The sequence below is a fragment of the Dipodomys spectabilis genome, unplaced genomic scaffold, assembly GCF_019054845.1.
Source record: "Dipodomys spectabilis isolate Male_0828 unplaced genomic scaffold, ASM1905484v1 ptg000003l, whole genome shotgun sequence".
Classification (NCBI taxonomy): Eukaryota; Metazoa; Chordata; class Mammalia; order Rodentia; family Heteromyidae; genus Dipodomys; species Dipodomys spectabilis.
The window spans coordinates 12877799-12898443 of NW_024870680.1; the positions used below are offsets into that span (position 1 = coordinate 12877799).

General features: G+C 40.9%; 1 protein-coding gene across 1 annotated transcript; it reads right to left on the reverse strand.

Moving 5' to 3' along the window:
- Positions 1 to 1187: 1187 nt before the first annotated feature.
- Positions 1188 to 20635, reverse strand: Gvqw3 (GVQW motif containing 3). Its single transcript, XM_042686789.1, is given in 6 exon segments — positions 1188 to 1435; positions 19562 to 19648; positions 19651 to 19727; positions 19729 to 19946; positions 20190 to 20276; positions 20525 to 20635. Coding segments are annotated over 6 exon segments (828 nt in total).
- Between the last annotated feature and the right edge of the window lie 10 nt (positions 20636 to 20645).

Sequence of the window (20645 nt, forward strand, 5' to 3'; positions counted from 1 at the left end):
GTCCATGTCTGTTTCTGCCACTAAATAGTAAGCTCAAGGTGGACAAGAAACATGTTTTATCCAACTTTGATTCCCCACACAGCGTGGCCAATATCTGGCATATATGGTAGGTACTCAATCACTGTATGGACTAACATTAAATTACAGTGGCTAAGTTCTTCCTATTTAGGACTCTGGGAAAGCTGTTGAGATTATAGGCAGATGACCAATTGGTTTTATGTCCATTTCTTTCCCGTGCATTCTGAAAGAGGCAGGAAAAGGAAAAGAGTTAAAGCTGTCTGTGGATCCATATTCCAGAGATTTCAGCCAGTGTTCCTTGGAGTAATAATATGAATAATAACTAACATATGCAGGTCTCTGGCTCTTTTCACACCCATTAAGGCCGTGGAGTCTCACAAGGATTAGGAAGTCAGCTGGGTGGGCAGAATTGGCTTGTTCTTTGTTACAGCTGAGAAAACCAAAGCTTAGAAGAAAAAAAAAAAAAAAGTGATTTACTGAAGATTGCATCCACTTAAAATAAGGCTGAAACTCACTACCAGATCCATTGACTTCAAATACTTGGCTCCTGGGACTTCTAGGGTGACAAGAGCATAGGCAACCCTTCATCCTGATAAAGGTTTACTGAAAGAAGGAAAGAATTCCATGGCTTAACCCCTGGTAAGATATATTTGTGTTAAGTCCTGTTGTTACCTTCATAGACACTTAACCAGGTTTAGTTCCTCAAGGGCAGAGACCATGATTTTTGCCTTTCTTTCTCTCTCCAAAGTTCAGGTCTTTGGCAAGTCCCACACTTTGCAGGTTTTTATCTTCATAAAAATGAGAAGATTGAGCCAGAAGTTTAAATTGGGTCACGTTCATGCTGGCACTCAGCACAGAACCTAACCCACAATTTCCACCAACCCCCCCCCCCCCCACCTCTTATCCCCCTCCCCTCCCCTGCAATGGACAACTCCAAGCTCCAACACTAGAGGCCTCCAGGACTCCAGCTGACATGATGGAATGCGTATCCTGAACACTGTACGAACGCTGTAGCCTCTTCTCAGGCTGGCTGTGGAAACTGAGCCTCCTCCAGACAGTAGGGCCGCTCTGCTCATAAGGATCAAGTCTGGAGCCTCATTAGTCATGTCAGATGACATAGTTAACACTTGGGGCCGGCACAGCTAGTTCATCAACAAGGTCCTATGTGCCTAACTCCATCCCTGCAGCTGAGGAACTACTGTATCTGGAGCCGGCAGCACATCAGAGGAGCAGCACCAGAGCGCTTCCAAATTGGTTTTGATTAATTGCATAGACATGTCTTTAATTGGTGCCAGGGTAGTGGCCAGAGAACTTATGGGAAAGCAGGATGTTATGCTTTCATTCCCTGAAGTCTCATAAAGCAATGAAAGATGAGGAACAGAATCACTGCTCGTTGAAAATTTATCGACCATGCAGACTCAGAAAACACAAATAACTATCTGAATCAAAACCTAACCTCATTTTCCCAACTCATTGGAAGCGATACATGTTCCCTTCTGCCCTGCTGCCTGCCTGCCTGCCTGCAGAGAGATGCAATTGAGGAAAAGGTGTGATTTCTAAGAAATGCATGCTTTAGCAATGAAACAGAGTTCCTCAGCTCTCAGCTGCCTTGGATAGATACCTGGGCTTACCTAGAAGTACCTTCCTCTCCAGCCCTCCACCAGACTATGAGTTGATATCAGAAGCATTCATTCCCCACATTTGTTCTCCCTTTTATACTCCTTGGAGATTTAAGACACATGTATTGAGTGTGTACTGAATACAAAACACTTCTGGTTCCACAGGAATACAGAATAGAGTCAAGTACAGAGCCTTCCTTCAGGGAATGGTAACCTAAGAGAAAATAGGTGCACAAGTGAATTAATGTCAGACTAGTGGCATCACATAGAAGACAAAGCACTAGATGTGGCATCAAGAAATCTCAGGAGTAGGGATAGTTATGACATCTCGAGCTACTCAGGAAATAAAAGTAGGAGGATTGAGTTTTGAGGCCAGCCTGAGCAAAAAGTTATCAAGGCCCTGTCTCAAAAAACAAGTCAGAGCAAGGTGCTGGTGGCTCCTTCTTGTAATCCTAGCTACTCAGGAGGCTGAGATCTGAGGATCACAGTTTAAAGCCAGCCTGGGCAGGAAAGTCTGTGAGACTTTTACCTCCAATAAACTATTCCCCCAAAGCAAGAAGTGAGCTGTAGCTCAAGTGGTAGCCTTGAGCAAAAAAAAGCTTAGGGACAGTGCCAGCTTAGGTCCCGAGTTTAAGTTCTAGACTGGCAAAAAAAAAAAAAAAAGCCAGGTTCCAGTGGCTCATACCTATAACCCTAGCTGTTAGGAGGCTGAGAGTAAGATGACTGAGGGTAACCCAAGCAGAAAAGTTAATAAGACTCTATCTCAAAACAAACCAACAAAAACGGCTGGACTCATGGCTGAAGAGGTAGAGTGCCAGCCCCCCAAGTTTAAGGCCCTGAGTTCAAAGCTCACTACCAAAAAAAAAAAAAAAAAAGCACCAGCATGGTGATGCACATCTATAGTCTCAGTAGAGGTAGGAGGATCACAGTCGCAGGCTGGCCCAGGCAAATAGTACTAGACTTTATCTGAAAAACTCTGGAAGTATGACTCAAGTAGTAGAATGTTTACCTAGCAAGCATAAAGCCCTGATTTTAGTCCCCTCAGCTCTGACTTGCATTATTGACCTGCTTCAGATACTGCATCTGATGGTCTTCACTTTACTATAGAAGAACATAATAATTCTTTCTTCACATTGCAATTTTGAGGCCTGGAAGAGTTAGCAGGCTGGAAAGTACCCAGCACAAAGCCTGACACTGATCAGTTGCCAAGTCTGAATAAACATCACTGGCAAAATTTTTAGAAGAGAGCTATGTGAGAGTTCATATGTTCCAGAACAAATGACTACCCTCTGCTGAGCATTGAAGACTTACCCAGAAAGCTGAATGTCATCTCTGGGATGACCTGGATATCTACTAGGGAGTAACTATGATCTGGTATGATAATAATGGCAAAGCAGCCATGTGCAATGTTGCACATATGTACTTCAAGCACTCAGGAGGCTACGGCAGGAAGATCAAGAGTTTGAGGCCAGCCTGGGCTTCATAGTGCCACCCTGTCTCAAATAAATAAAAGAAAAAGAAATAACAAACCATCCCAGTTGTGGTGACACAAGCCCATTCAGGGTTATCAAAGAAGAAAAAAAGGTGGCAGTGGTCACTTCTAATCTAGGTCAGCCAGGATATATTTGCCTGAAGAGGCAATTTTGAACTAAGTCCTAACAAAAGAGTTTATTTTGTAGAATAGCTCACATCCAAAGCCACAGATTATATGGCATTGTAAACTGTATCTGCTATGGTTTGGATGTGGTTTGCCCCCAGGTTCTTGCACAAGAAGCTTAGTCCCTAGTGTGATAGGTTTAAGAAGTGGGCCTCTTGGGAGGCTTTTTCTCAACATTAATAAACTGATATTTTCTTATTTTTTAAGTTGTTAATTTTCTCCTGCACTCAAATGACAGGCTCATGAGAACCTGAGGTTCTGCCTGTTTTTTCCACCAAACTTAGTAGATGTTCAATATGTTTGTTACATGAATAAACAATTTTTTGCAAAACAGGAAGCACAGTAGGGCATTCTATAATTGGTACAGTACCTACCACACTGTAGGCACTGAATTTTTCCCATACACAATAAGGTTACCTGTCATATAACTATTACCCCTCTGTACATCACTTTTATAAAAACAATAAAAAATTAAACAATAAGGATTGTTCAAATTATAGGCCAGAAGAATTGAAGTGGGAGGTGATGGAAGATAGATGTTCAGAGCTACACCCTGAAGACATAGACACATGACAATGATAAGGTTGTTGGGAAAGAATCGGAAGTATTAAAAATCTTTTTAGTGGGGCACTGGTGGCTCACATCTGTAATCCTAGCTACTTAGGAGGCTGAGATCCAAGTATCGCAGTTTAAAGCCAGCACAGACAAGAAAGTCTGTGAGACTCTTATCTCTAGTTAATCACAGAAAAACGTGGAAGTGGCATTATGGCTCAAAATGGTAGAGCACTACTAGCCTTAAGCAGAAAATCTCAGGACAGTGCCCAGGCCCTGAGTTCAAGCTCCACGACTGACCAATAAAATAATAATAAAATAAAAATAATATACACACATACATACATACATGTACATATATAAATCCTATCCAATCTTGAAGCAGGTACAGTGGTATACTACTATAATCTCAGCTACTCAAGGCAGAGATAGAGAAGGATTATGCTTTGAGGCCAGCCCATCAAAAAGCAGGACATCTCATCTCAACAAAGAAACTAGTGACGCATCTCTATTACTCCAGATACAAGGGAGGTTTAAGAAGAACATGACTGTCATCCCAACTACATGAGAAATATAAATAAGAGAATTACTGTCCTTCCTGGCCATGGCAGGGGGGCGGGGGAGACAAGCCACCCTATCTGAAAAAGAACTAAAGCAGAATAGGCTGGCATAATGGCTCAAGTGGTAGAGTACTTGCCTAGTTAGCACAAGGCCCCAAGTTCAAGCCCTAGTGCTGCCAAAAAAATTAAATCCGTTCCAATCTTAAGCTTCAGATCATCTCTTGCCACCCTTCCTGGTCCCCTCACTCACACCTCTTCTTTCCACTCCACCCTGTCTGGAGTCAGTTAGACATCTGACACATCATTTCCTGCCCATGTAAATCACACACTAGGGTGTGATACTCAGTTTTTACCATCCCCCAGGTGGAGATGGCCCCATCAGTCAGGGTGGAGGCCCCAAGCAAAGGCTTTCCATGGGGAGGCAAGCAGGGGACTGTTTACCCACCAGTACCTCCTGGCTGTGCTCCCAGATAATTTTATGACCTTTGGTCCTGGATCTGCTCCTTCGTTGGATGCACCTCAGTTCACTTGCTGGAGCACTGAGGTGTGACTGTTAAACTGCTGCTGCTTCCTGTCCCAGGGATCCTGGGCTTTAGAGAGCATGAGAAACAGACAAGAAAGAGGGCTTTATATGAGGTAAACTTGGACAATAATGATAAGGCCAAAGACTTGCACTTACATAGTGCCTAACAGTTTACAGAGCCCTAGAGAACTCTTATTCATCCTTTGAGACTGAACAAATGTTACTTCTTTTCACCAAACTACAACACTGACAAGAGGGGCCAATTCTTTGCCTTTATTCTTCGTAAAACTTCTATTATCCTTATTGTCCTGTAATAAAGTTTTTTTTGTGTACATGTCTCCTTTCCTCCTTTAAATCAGCTTCTTGGAGACAGATCTCTTCCATCCAAATAAAGAAAGCACTAGGGGCTCACATTTGTAAATCCTAGCTAGTCAGCAGGCTGAGATCTAAGGATCATAGTTTGAGGCTCACCCAGGCAGGGAAAAAAAAAATAACCAGCAAAAAGCTGGACGTACAGCTGTGGCTCAAATGGAGGAGCACTACCCATAAGCATAAAAAAGCTCAGGGACACCATCTAGGCCCTGAGTTCAAGCCCCAGGACCAGCACACACACACACACGAGTGGAGTGGCAATCGCTGGGTACTGGTGGCTCAAGCTTATAATCTTCACTACTCAGGAGATTGAGATCTGAGGATTGCAATTTGAAGCCAGCCCAGGCAGAAAAGTCTGTGAGAATCTTATCGCACAGACTTTAACTAGCAAAAAGCCAGAAGTTGAGCTGTGGCTTAAATGGTAGAGCACCAGCCTTGAGTGAAAAAGCTAACTGAGGGTACAAGACCCTGAATTTTTTTTTTAATTTTATTTTATTGTAAAGCTACTATACAGAGGGTTACAGTTACATGAGTGAGGTAATGAGTACACTTCCTCTTGAACATTGTTACCCCCTCCATTGTTTTCCCCCTACCATCCCCTCCCTCCCTCCCTTCCCCGAGGTTCTTTTTTTTTTGATTGTGATTAAATGATTACATAATTTCAAAGTCACAAGTTCATTCTAACTTCCCTGGAGCAAATTGTCTACCACAGTCTGTAATATATAACAGTGTTCACATGTTATATACCATGTTTGTGATCAGCAGCATGGGGATATTTAGTAGTGGTTCAACCAGATGAGCGGGAGTTCTTTGTTTCTTAAGTCCTGTTAGTTTTGTCGTATCACCTAACCTTTTGGATTTAGCATCCACTTATCAGGGAGACCATGTACCGTTTGTCTCTTCGTTCTTGGCAAAGACCCTGAATTTAAACTCCAGCACCAACCCATATATCCACCTACACCCACCCACACCCCCTGCACGCATGTGCACGCACACACACGCACATACCTGCACACACACAGAGGCTTGAGTTAAAAAAAAACTACTTCAATATCACTAAAAAAAAAAAACAAGAAAGCAACCAAAATAATGAGAGCTCAGCACAAAGATGAATAACAAATAAAAAGTGGGCAATGAATTTGAATAGAAATTTCTCCAAAGAAGACTTAATAGCAAGCACATGCCAATATGTTCAACATCAGTAGACATTAGGAAGTGAAGTCAAAAGCATAAAGAAATACCTCTTCTTAATCACAGGATGGATATAAGAAAAAAATAAAAGGAAAATAACAAGTGCTGAAGGAATATGGATAGATAAGAATGCTTACCTCATGCATTGCCAGTGGGAATGTAAAATGGTGCAGTTGTTATGAAAAATAGTCTGTCAATCCCTCAGCAATATAACAATTACTATACAGTCCAGCAATCCCATTCTTAGGAATATACACAAGAGAACTGAAAGCCAGTGTGAAAATATGAGCATGCACATATATATTCATAACACTATTAAACTCACAATAGTAAAAATTGGAGACAATCCAGACTGCCTTTCATAGTTGAAAATAAGCAAAATGTGGTATATCAAAACAATTGGATACTGTTCAACCCTAAAAAGGGATGAAGTATTGATATATAGTACAATGTGAATTTTGAAAACATGATGCCATTATGAAAGAAGTCAGAAACAAATTATTGCATTTGTATGAAATTTCCAGAATAGAAAAGTCAGTAAAAGTAAAATTTGATTAATGGTTGCCATGGGTGAGGGGTAAGGGGATGGAGAGGAACTGCCTAATGCATATGAAGGTTCCAAGTGAGAATGTTCTGCAATTACAGTGATGATGATTGTGCAACATTATGAACATACTAGGGGAGAGGGAGAAATGTACACTTTAAATTAGTGAGTTTTGCCACAATAAGAAAAAGTTACCATAAAAGTTCTTTCTTCATCAAACATTTATGAGCAATTCCAGGCAAATCTAATCCTGTATGCCAGGAATAAAGAGAATTGTGTGAGGTTGGTTGCCTTTTGAGTTCGTGGGCTAGTAGGGCAGAAAAAAATAATCTATAAACATTAGATTCAGTTAAATGTCACAGTTCTTTAACAAAGGAATGTGCATTGCCCACAGGTAATGGCTGCTTTTCCATTAGAGATGACAGGACATCCGCAATGTCAAGTCTGAAGGTAGAGTACAGAGTAGTGGTTTTGCCAGGTATCCAGCAGCAGATAATTCTGGGAGTAGCTGGACAAGCTCAAATAGTTGTCTGTGTCTTGTTTTCAGCAAACTCCAAATAAATACCACATGTGCACTGTAGGGGATGAGGAGTGGGTGACCACCTGTCCAGTTGCAGTAGGATATGTTAGGGAAAAGACATGTGCCTGCTAGAGTATTAGAGCTACTTGGAGGTGGTGAATACAGCCAGTCCTGAAGATAAGCTTGCAGAACATTGTGCTCTTAAGAGTATTTCAAATTAGAATAGAACATACAATATAACTCCCTTACTCTACTTTCCATAATCCATCTTATGTGTTCTACTATTGTTTATTCTCTCTTGCTTTCTCTGTCTCTCTTCTTTCCCTCCTTCTCCCTCTTCTCTCTCTTCCTCACTCCCACTTGAAACTTCTTTTTCTTGAGCTTCCTCTGTTTTCTGTTTGAAATATGTTACCATGGCAATGTCATGGCACAATATAGTGGCATTTCCAAGTGAAGTGTAAAGAATTTTCGGGACATGTAGAAATATAAGACTGGGGTATAGGGATATAAGCCCTAATTATGGGATAGAACACATGATTTCAGACACTGTCGTGAATACAAACACTCAGAAATTTGAGATAGCACACAGGAGATAGTTGAAAGCTTTATTAAGATTTATGTGCCCAGATTTTTAAACAGTATATGAGAAATATTAAAAACACAAAACATAACACTCTACTTGGGAAGAACATCTGGGGAAAAAAAACCAATGACAGAATGCCAACTTTTACACACACACACACCTCTGGAAAAGAAAAGGACCTGAAGACTTAGACACCCCAGGGAACTTTGGAAAAACCTTCTATACCATGTTTTATGCTATAAATATGCTTCTTGAAAATTGCAAATATATCTATTGCTAGTAAATCATTTGTTATAGGTATGAGTGAGCAGTATTTTTAAAGTATATTAAAAATGAGCTGGACACCAGTGACTCATGCCTGCAATCCTAGCTACTCGGGAGGCTAAGATGATTGCAGTTCAAAGCCAGCCCATGCTGGGCTCTTACCTCCAGTAAGCTACCAAAAAGTCAGAGCTGTGACTCAAGTAGTAGAGTGTTAGCCTTCTGCAAAAAGTAGCTTAGAGGCAGTGTCTAGGCCCTGAGTTCAAGCCTCAGGACCAGTACATGCGCGCGCACACGAACACACAAAAGAAGATTAAGAATGAACATTTTAGTTGGGTGTGGTGGCACATGCCTATAATCTCAGCTATTCAGGAGATGGTGGCAGAAGGATTACAAATTTGAAGCTAGTCCTCATAACGTTAAGGAAACTTTTTTTAAGGGGGAGGGGCACAGCTGGGTACCAGTTGTTCACACCTATAATCCTAGAGATCTGCAGATTGTGGTCAAGAGTTAGTCCAAGCAGAAAAGTTTATGAGACTTATCTCCAATTAATAGCCCTAAATTGGAAATGGGGCTGTGGCTCAAGTGGTAGAGCACTAATTTGAGCTAACGAGGTAAGGGCTGGTGCTCAATACCTCAATTCAAGCCCCAGATTAGCACCAAAGAAAGGAGGGAGGGGCACGAGTGTGCTTCAAGTGATGGAGGGCCCCAGCAAGCACAAGGCTCTATGTTCAATTCCAGATCTGTGGGGGAGCATTTAGGCAAAGGAAATTATTACCAGAGACATAATAGAAAAACTGGATTAAGAGGTTCAAAGACATTTTTTTCCTGACTCTGTCACCAACTAGATGTGTGTTCCAAGAGATGATTTCCTCATCTTAGCTGTACTTATGAATTCTCACTTAAATTCTTAAAGCAAGGTAAGGTGTTTTAAAAGTATATTTAAAAAGGAACAGTAGGAACACACCACTCAAGTGTTCAATTTTCTTTCAAGAGGTAATACTCTAGACCTAATCCTTGTGAATGGAGCTCAAGGCCTTTCTACATAAAAGGAGCCAGGTATGGCACAGCCAGCTGACTACTACTGTGTTGTGCATTTTGTTTCTTCATACCCCACTTTCTCATTTCCACAATCAACCTGTGACATTCCAACATTTTGTTCCAAATTCTTTACAAAAGTTTATTCCTTAGAGATTCCTTCTGGGAAGGATTGAGTCAGGTCAATCCTGGCCAATCTTAAACCTCTTCCTGGTTCATTTTTCTACATCTCATCCTTCTCCTGTCCCTTTAGTAGGGACTGTCTAACCAAAAGGTGAACCCTCTATGCCTAATCTAGGGCTAGCCCAAAGAAGGAATTCAGTAAATGACTGTTCACAAGATATTTTTGAGGCAAAAAGCTGAGGCAGAGAGATGAGTCTGGTGAAAGACTTAAATACTAAGGTTAAACTTCTGGCTGCTTCTTTGAGCACTTGTGAACTTTCCAATTTTCTAGCATGAGCAAAAACATCAACAAACCACAAGTGTTAAACCCTCCTTTTCCTGGCTTTTTGTCAATGCCCTGGTCTCCCATAAATAATGCAGTAGTCAGTCCCCTTCTAATACTGGAAATTTGCTCAGTTCTCCAATGTCTGGCACAGGAAGCAGGGCACACAGTTTGTCTTTAAGAGAAACAGGCATTAAAAGTCTTCTAGTTTGTTATGCTTAAAAAGCAATGATATTCTACATCTGTCTTTGTGGACCTAACACCTGCCATCCAGCCCCACTCAAGGACTCCTGCCAACTGGCTCCAGAAAAGGCTGTTTATAACAGTGTTTAGACACTACTTTGATTAATCTGTCATACAGGAAATACAAAACACAACTATAAGAATTCATTTGTCTTCTTAAACAAAAACAGGTTCCTGCCTTATTAGCTAGCAGAAGACAGAAAGCAATAGTGGATTCAGCTTTTTGCAGATTATCATTTTGCAAAATAGTTCAAGAGTTGTCAGGAAGACTACCCAGGAAACACCTTTTATGGGCCCTATCTGTGCCATGCACCTTCTATGCATTAATGTGAGTTTCATGCTTCACATGTAATCACTAAGATACCCAATTTTGACACATTTATTATATGCTCATGTGGAAGTAGTTTTTGGCTTGTTTACTGTTACATCCTATGTCTGGATCTGTGTCAGACATACAAGCATTCAATAAATATTTGTTAAAAATAAACAACTAAAAAAGCCGGAAGTGGCGCTGTGGCTCAAGAGTGCTAGCCTTGAGCTGAAGAGCTGAGGGACAGCCAGAGTTCAGCCCCCACTACCGGACCCAAAAAAAAAATATTAACAAAAAATAAACAACTATGAAATAAATAGTATTATTTTCTTCTTATAGATGAATCACTGAGCCACTTAGAAGGTGCATATGAACTGTCAGTTACATGGCTAAGGAGTATTAGCAAAACCACAAGTCTTACTGTTCTTTAGGGATTTCTTATTTTTTTAATACACAAAAGGCTGTCTATGGAAGTTACAGCTTAACCTGTCAGTTTACATGTACAGTGCATCTAGATCTGAGTCCCTTCTTCAGTAATTTTTTCCCTTAGATCTTAATGAACCCAGCTTGACAAATCTATAACCAATATGCCTATAAAACATGGATTTTGCCAACTGCTTGTAGCTCATGCTTATAATACTAACTACTTAGACAGCTGAAATTAGAGGATTATGGTTTAGTGCCAGCCCACATAGACAAATCATCCAATGAAAAGCTGGAACTAGAGGCATGAATCAAGTAGTAGAGAGTGAGCCATGAGCAGAGAGAGGGGCTGAGAAGATGGCTCAGTGGTAGAGTGCTTGCTTTGCATGCATGAGGCCCTGTGTTCGATTCCTCAGCGCCACATAAGCAGAAAAAGCCAGAAGTTGTGCTGTGGCTCAAGTGGTAGAGATCTAGCCTTGAACTGAATTGCTCAGGGACAGTGCCCAGACCCAGAGTTCAGGCCACACGACCAACAAAAGAAAAAAAAAAGTATAGTAATTCTAGACAACACAGTAACATTTGAAAACCTTAAGGGTTTTGTAAGGTGCAGCATTCGATGACTAATGATCTTAGTGTCACTTTCTCAATGTGGAATACCAAATATTTCAGTGTATATGTTGTTCAAGTATGGGAGGAGGTAGACTTGACACATTGAAAGCTATTCCTAAAGAAATTAAATGGAATAGTCAAGAATTCTTCAGAGATTCAGCTGTAATAAAATTCATCTTAAGAATTCATTTTGTATGAGAGAATGTGACAGTGAAATCTAAAGGAAGTTAATTTTACCCAGGAGAGAATTTCATATCCTTTTTCATTTGTCAGAACATATTTCATTCTTAAGTTCTCTTTTACCTAACTAAAGCCACACAATTGTAGTATGTCACTCATTGTCTGTTTCTTTTCTTTTCTTTTTTGTCAGTTGTGGGGCTTGGGCACTGTCCCTCAGCTCTTTATCTCTCTACCACTTGAACCACAGTGCCACTTCCGGTTTTCTGAGTGATTTATTGGAGTTAGTCTCACGGACTTTCCTGCCAGGGCTGGCAATGAATCTTGAGCCTCAGATCTCAGCCTCCTGAGTAGCTAGGATTAAAGTTGTGAGTCACCAGGCATAGTGTCTTCTTATAATCACTGGTTTCTTCTCTTTTTTTTTTTTTTGTAGAGATTCTGGTCACATATTTGAGGCAAGTCCTTTTTCCTTCTGTCCCACTCCAGCCATCATCACAATATCTTTTTTTTGGGGGGGGGGGAGGGGTCCGGCCGTGGGGCCTGAACTCTGCACCTGGGCGCTGTCCCTCAGCTCTTCAGCTCAAGGCTAGCACTCTACCACTTGAGCCACAGCGCCACTTCCGGCTTTTTTCTTTTTGCTTATGTGGTGCTGAGGAATCGAACCCAGGGCCTCAGGCATACAAGGCAAGCTCTCTACCACTGAGCCAACTTTCCAGCCCATCATCACAATATCTTATACACTCCATGTTTGACCTAGCCAATTTATTCTTATGGATCAATGATGTGGTCTCAGTCTCACCACTGCCAACTTTTTCTTTTTTGTGCCAGTCCTGAGGCTCAAATTCAGGATTTTAGCACTGTCCCTGAGCTTTTTTTTTTTTTTTCCCTCAAGGCTAGTGCTCTACCATTTGAGCTACAGCTCTAGTTTCTGGCTTTTTAATGGTTAATTGGCTATAAGGGTCTCATGGACTTCCCTGCCAAGATTAGGTTTGAACCACAGTTCTCAGTTCTCATCCTCATAAGTATCTAGGATTACAGAGATGAGTCACTGTTGCCCAGTAGAAATATTTTAATATTTTCTTAATTTATTTTTATTACAGAAGTGATATACAGAGGGATTACGTGAATTAGGTAATGAGTGCATTTCCCTTTGTACAGTGTTTTCTGTTCCTCATTCCTTCCCAGTCCCTCCCTTCCATCTCTAACCATTCATTCTTATCAGTGTCCACTGCTGCACTTTTTCACCCTTTTTACCCTCGTTATCCTCCCCCCAACCCTTCTGAAGATGTACTATTGAATACATCATATATAAGGTAAAGACAGAATCATCAAAAACTAAAAAAAAGAAAGAAAGTGAGGGGGGGAGAAAGTCTCACTTTTTTCCATAACTTGAGTTCATTCAATATATATTTTATTTTTTATATAAATATCAAGAGGGACTTAGGCATTGCAACTTTGTGTTTCTCTCCTAAGAGTATCCTCTTTTGGTCTTATTTGTGTGTGAGTATCTAGATTACTGTATACTTTATCATATCCCCATGCATTTTAGATCTAATTTCCACATTAGAGAGAACATGCATGTCTCTCTGAGCTTAGCTTATCTCACTTAACATGATTTATTCTAGTTCCATCCATTTCCCTGCAAATGATATTAATTTCTAATAACTGTGAAATTCCATTGTGTATAGATACCACATTTTTCTGATCTATTCATCTATTGTGGGGCATCTGGATTGGTTCCCTGTCTTGGTTATTGTGAATAGTACAACAATAAACATGAATGTGCAGGTGTCCTTATCATCTCCTGGCTCATGCTGTTCAGTGTATATGCCCAGGAGTGATATGGCTGGGTTATAGGGAAAGTCTTGTTTAAAAATAGTTTTTAAATATTTTAAAAACTATTTTTAAATTATTTTATTTTATGCTTTTAAAAACTATTTTTAAAGCATAAAAACATTTTAAAACACATAACAACAAAATTTAAAACACTTGTAATTCAACAAGCTAGAGTTTGTCTATGTTTTGGATTTATATATACATTAGTGTGTGTATGTGTGTGTGTGTATGTACCTGTGTATGTGCTGGTACTGGGGCTTGAACTCAAGGCCTATGTACTGACTCAGCTTATTCACTTAAGGCTGGCACTCTACCACTTGAGCACATAACTCTACTCCCAGCTTTTTGTTTGTTAATTGGAGATAAGAGTCTCTTGGACTTCTCTCGGACATCTGCCCAGTCCAAATTTGAACCATGATCTCAGATCTCAGCCTCTTGAGTAGCTAGGACTAAAGGTATGAGCCAGTGGTGCCCAGCACAGATTTGTAAATACAATTTTGTATGACTCTTGTCACTAAATATTGTAAGCATTTTTCCATGCTGTTAAATAGTCTTCACTAACATTCATTATGTTGACTATATACTAGTCTATTGTATAGTTATAAGTTTTATATATAGCTATAAATTATAGTTTATTTAACCAATTTTCAACTGTTGAACTTTTAGATTATTAAGCATAAAGTTTATACATATTTTTGACTGTTTCTTTAGGATGGAGTCCCAGAAGTGGAATTAGGGGATCAAAGGATATATACTTTCTTAAAGCTCCTAACAGATACTGCCAAATTGCTTTTCAGAAAGCTGTTGCCAATTTATACTTCCAACATTGTCCAGCATGTTTTTCTACCAATATAGATTTGTGTAAAGTATAATTAAAGTGGAACATACAATACTTGAATTATTGTTGCAGTTGGAAAAGCATGATGACTACAACACAGGCATATGACAAAGAAGTGAAGTGATACACTTAGATTTTAAACTTGTCAAAATTGTCTGTTTTCACTGTATTTGATGTTAGTATAATTTGGGGAGGAGAAAGGGAAAAAAACAAATTGTTTAAATAGGGATAGAGATACAGCTGGACCCATTGCAACAGCGAGATGTACAAAATGCTATGTTGAAAAATGAACTTTACAACTTTGGTGGGGGGAGTGTAGTCATGGAGATGGGAGGGCAGGGATGGTAGGGGAAAAACAAAGGAGGAGGCAACAATGCTTGATAAGAAATGTACTTAGTACTTTGCTCATGTAATTGTAACCCCTCTGTATGGTATTTTCACAATAAAAAAAAACTTATTAATAATAAAAAAAAACTAAGTCTTGTACCTGTTTTGTCTATTGCTCTATTCCAGCACGCAGAACAGCACCTGGCAATAACTTTCACTTAATAAACATTTGTTAAATGAATTAACACAGAATCTTCTCTTTCAAATGGCTTTTCAGCCTGAAGTAGGTTTAAACACTCTTAGTTCAGAGGAAATATGGCTAATTAATCAGCAGTCAACTCAATTCTGAAATTCTATTGCAACTTTGTAAACTCAGTTTTAATGATGATACAGAAAGATAGGTTGAGCTTAAAGATGAATAGACATACTTAAATGTACATACTCAATACTAGTTACCAAGTGTGTTTCTGTGTATGTGCATGTTTGTGTGTGTCCATCCATTCTGATTGCAATTTGTCAACATTTTTAGTACTGCCCAAATAGGTGTTTTGTTTCGTTTTGCTGTTCTGCAGATTGAACACAGTGCTTTGTGCATGCCAACCAGGTATTCTACCACTTGACCCACCTCGCACCACAAAAAGCCTTTGATATTTTTCATAGGAAGTATGTAGGTAGCAGTTTGTGTAATACAATTTTTTTAGTCAAAAACAGCACAAAATTCATTCTATAAACCATAATATGATCAAAACAAAGTAGTAGTCAATCACTCAGCTGTAGATCATTCTCCTGGTCTCATTAAGATTCCCTCCAATCTTCCACAGTTTCTGTGTAGTACATTGTGAGGCACTGCCCAATCAACTTGGCATTAACAATGCTATTGGTGGAAAGCAATCAACCATCTGTTATTATTATAAACACACTTGAGCTACACTAGATGAGGGATAGGCAAGTTATATCCCATGATGTAAGTCTAGCTCACCACCTGTTTTTGTATGAACCATAGCTAAAGATTTTTTCTTCTCTTTACTATTTTCTTACATTTTTAAATGGTTGGGGGAAAATCAAAATACTTTGTGAAATCTATGAAATTGAAATTCCAGTATCTTACATAAAGTTTCATGAGAACATAACCATGCTCATGTTTCCATACTAGCTATCTGCTTTTGTAACAGAGACACATGACCCACAAGTTCAGGATATATATCTTTTATGAAAATCTGCTGACACCCTTAAATGGGTCCTTGGAGGCAATGAAGCTCCCTACTAGGTTGTTGGGTTTTTTTTTTTTTTGGTAAGTTTAGGGATATTAATACAGGGAGGATGATACATCTTGCATAGTATATACAAGGATCAGATAAGGCAGAGATATAAATCCATGAGGGTTGCCTTAGATAGGATGTACAAGCCTGGAAAATCTGAGGGGGCTAATTCAACTGAAGCCACACCTGAGGAATGCAAAGCAACATACATTTCAGAAGCTAAGGGACATTTACTGGAGACCCAGAGACCTAAAATCCAAGTGGAGCATGACCAATGGTATCTTCAACAACAGGCAAACTGAAGTGTGTATGATTCAGTGCCAACAAGTTCCCCATAGTGCTCTATTCCCTCAGTAGATATCCACATAATAAATGCATACTTCGATCAAGACTGGATCTGAAAGGAATGCTCTAGAAAGGAGGTACCAGGTTAATTTCTTCTCAATTATAGCTTTTTTTAATTCTTTTTTGATACAGGCTCTCACAATGTAGCCCACACTTCCTTTTAACTCGCAAACCTCCTGCCTTAACTCGCAATCCTCCTGCCTTATTACAGGCATATGCCACCATGCCCAGCTAAATGATGCCATTTTAATAAGGAATTCGGAGCCAGGGGTAGAATTCAGACACTGTAGAAACATCCTAAGTTAAAGATTTGGTTAAACATTTCTAAGTTAAAGATTTGGTGAACATTTTGTCTTTCTTTGATCATTATTATTGGAGTAAATGGAGCAAAGTAGGGTGCAATGATGGGAGACCAGGAAGAATTACATAAAATCAATGACGGATGTTGTGACCTAAAAGGTACTTTCAGTCATCTAACTTTCTATTTGAATTTTGAAGGAGAATGGGGTGAGATGGAGGTTAAAAGGAAGACAAGCCTGAAAGCCAAAGAGAGCCCCAGGTTACATTAAGCTTGAGAATTAGTCAAGGTTTGCAGATAGCCAGCTCTCCTCCTAACATTCCACAGAAATCCTGGCTTTATGTTCTGCAGTTAGGTGGAACATCTCCTGCCAGACAAAACAGAGCTATTGAGAGAATAGATCTGTGTGTTATAGCTTTGTATCTCTTCCTTGAGAAACTGGTAACAATGGTCCAATCTGGGAAGTATAACAAAAACAAAGACAGGCGCGGTAGCTCAAGCCTGTACTCCTAGCTCCTCTGGAGGCTGAGATCTAAGGATTGATGTTGGAAGCCGGCTCAGGCAGGAAAGTATGTGAGATTATTTCTATTTATGTTTTTTGGAAGTTCATCAGAAATGGCATGCATTTTAGAATAGCCTAGGACTGGCCATAGTGCGTGTACACACAGGCACGCGCGCACACACATACAAGACCAAGAACATAAACAAGAACAGGTCATATCTCTATGTAACCCCCCTCCACTTCTTGAAGCTAGGAAGGCAACATGAGGCTAAAGCTAGAGTAGGCCACTTCTGTTCCAGTGGACCACAGATGAAGTCAAGAGCTGAAAGGACAATCCAAAAATCCAAGGAAAGAGGAGTTGTGAGGTGGATGGGTTTAAAAAAAAAAAGGCAATTCAGTATAGCCAGTGATCAAAAGCAGCTGTTGGAGGTAAAGTCTACAACCAGAAAACAAAGTACCAAAGAATCAGAGAACAGCCAGCCAACTAACTGGTGAAGAATAAATTGACAGATACCTGCAGATCCTATCATGAGAGCCACAGCTGGATCTGCAGATGCCTGGGAAACAAGGTGCAGGTAGGTAAGAAAGTGGATTTGGTGGGTGGCACATAAAGAGCACTTTTATAAAAGAACTCTCCTGTTTGGGGTTATTCCTAAGAGCTCATATTTAGCTTGGGTTTAATGATTCGTAACATCCACAATGAACGTGTTTTTCTCTAGGTGAATATTACAGCAGTCATTTTACTTCCCCCAAATCTGAGATAATTATATAAGTGAGTTATTATAAACCTATTCACAGACCCAGGGGAAGCAATTATAAACTATTGGTATAAAGACATAATATCAGTGGCAGAAGACAGGAAACAAATTATCCCAAATTGCTCATCTCCAACACCTTTATCTTCCTCTGGGCCAAGCTGGGCTTAACTCACGATCTTTGTTTCATCCTTCCATCTGTTGGGATTACTAGTGTGCATCACCATGTCTGGCTCTATCTTTCCCTTTAAAACTTCACTATTTTAGCCGATGATGCCATCATTTCCTACTGATACAAGTTCCAAGTCTCATGCTGTTCCACTTCCTGGGAAGTTCTCCTAATCTCAAAGCCCTTCTTCATGAATCTGGTTCAAGAACTACCTCTTCCATGAAGCCTATACACACTGGTGATCTTGTTTCAGAATTTCACACTGGATGCCCAGTAGTGTTCTAAAAACAGCACATTCTCAAAAGACACTTCGTATTATTGGTGTTAGTTACTAAAACCAGGTCATTGTGTGGGAACTGGTACTAGACCCCAGATTTCCTTACATCAGGGTCTGGAATGTCACCTGGTCTTTCTCTTTTAAAAAAGAATTTTATTTTATTGTAAAGGTAATGTACAGATGTATTACAGTTACATAAGTAAGGTAATGAGTACACTGGGCCTGGGCACTGTCCCTGAGCTCTTCAGCTCAAGGCTAGCGCTCTATCACTTTGAACCACAACACTACTTCCAGTTTTCTGGTAGTTAATTGGGTAAGAGTCTCACAGACTTTCCTGCCCAGGCTGGCTTTGAACCTTGCTCCTCAGATCTAAGTCTCCTAAGTAGCTTTACTGCTAAGTAGGATTACAGGTGTGAGCCACCAGCACCCGGCCGGTCTTTCTCTTAAAATACTACAGTGTTGGCCTATAACCTGACTTACATATTGTAGAGCCTTCTCTTCCAGCAGAGGGGACACTCAAGTAAATAGAAGGCCAAAGCCCAGAACTACAGTGAAATAAACACAGCTCTTCTGTGAGAAGGTCTGTGAGAAGATCAGTATTGGAGGGCAACCCCTGGGTTCTGGGGGGCTTCCGCTAAGTCATTTGTGTCAGATCAGCTATTAGGCCCAGCCTGGTTCAATATACCAGCATATTACTGTCTTCTGCAATATACCTGGGGCCCTAACTGCAAAGCAGACTGAAACTGTAGGCCTTCTTTAGGCATCCTCCCAGAAGAACCAGGACTCTAGGAGATCCAATCCCCAACTTCTCACTGGCATGGGCAGAATGATGAACACAAAGGAACAAGACATCCCTGGCAAGCTGAGGAAGGAGAAATAAAGAGATTCAAATTTTGTGAAGCCAAGAAAATCAAGAATAACCAAACCCCAGAAGTCAACCATCAAAAGCATTCCAAAGTGGAGAAGGATGAGGATGGCCCCATAGTCCAGCACAAATTAAGTAGCAGGTTCATAACAGGGAGAAGAGCAGTAGATGAGGGTGCCTAACAAGAGACAGCTTCCTTGTTGGAGGTTCAACTACTCTAGTTCCTTTCACCAGGGTGTAAACCAATCCTGAGCAACCTCGTGGGAAGGCTTGCTGCAGATGACCCCTGCCGACGTCAGATGGTAGGGTAGTAGGTTCAGGGATGTGATAACAGAGACATTACCCCATCAGATCCGTTCTGCAGATAACTCAATGCTCCAGAATTTGTCACCTTTTCCCTTACACGTACGTTATTTTTCCTAGTTTCAGATCCAGTCGCGTTTGCCAGATGTAGGCTCATCCTTCAAAATACCTGCCATAACTTTGTAAGAAACGTTCATGTTCAAGTTTTCTTTCAGGATGAGTCCAACAATTTATCTAAATTTAATTCTTCAGCCATCATCCTCATCATTAACTGCCTGTCTAAACAAACCAAGTTTTTGACCTTCCGTGTTTTAATCGGTCCTGTGGGTGACTGGACCACCAGTGCGTACTTCAAACTCGAACATCTTCTTGCCCTTCTTTAAATGCCAATCAAAAACTCGGGCCCATGTCATAACTTCATCTCCACAGGCTTCTTATAAAAGGTGGTTTTTCTCACTCACAGATTTGTTCAATTTCACACAAAATCTGTTACTAATCCTTTGCTCTAAATAGTGGTCACTCTGGCACTACACAACACAGGAAGGTTAACAGGCCACGATTGTGAGCAGAAAAGAGAAGGTAGGATCAATCTTTAAGGTGCTGCAGGTGTGATCATGTTATTCTTGCTCTGGAAGCCTCACGAGGAAAAAGTAATTGCTTTTCTGAATTTTTCGTCCTTCAGTGTCTAGATATCGCTAGGGAGGCCCCGATGTGAGAAGCCGATAGGGCCAAAGGCGATGCTGAGGAAAATAAAATCCCATACAACGCACGTCTGTGCGTCCTGGTGCAGCCAGCTCGGCCGCCAGTTTGCATGTCAGACGCCGAAGTCGTCCGGATTCCGCGGCCCGCCTAAGCGTCTTATGGAAATTTCCACAACAGATGCCTAAGTGGTGGCAACTTAAGCAAACCAGGAGAGACGCAACAGCTTTGCAATGTGCACGCTTGCCCCAAATCTGCAAAAACCAGCGCACGCCAAACCTACCGAAGCAACGCCGAGCTCGCCCACTAGCCTCTGGAGACTGACCCGCGTGCGCAGTTCCGGCCCGAGCTTGGCGCAGGCGCACTGCTGCAGCTACGCCAGGCCCCGCCCTTTCCCCCGCCACACCCCGGCAGGCGTTCCTCTGTGCGCGCGGCCGCCCGCGGAGAGGTCGGCCCAAAGGAAGGCGGAGGAGGAAGGCTGAGGGAAGAGAGGGCACCCCCGGACGCCGGGGTGCATTGTGGGAAGG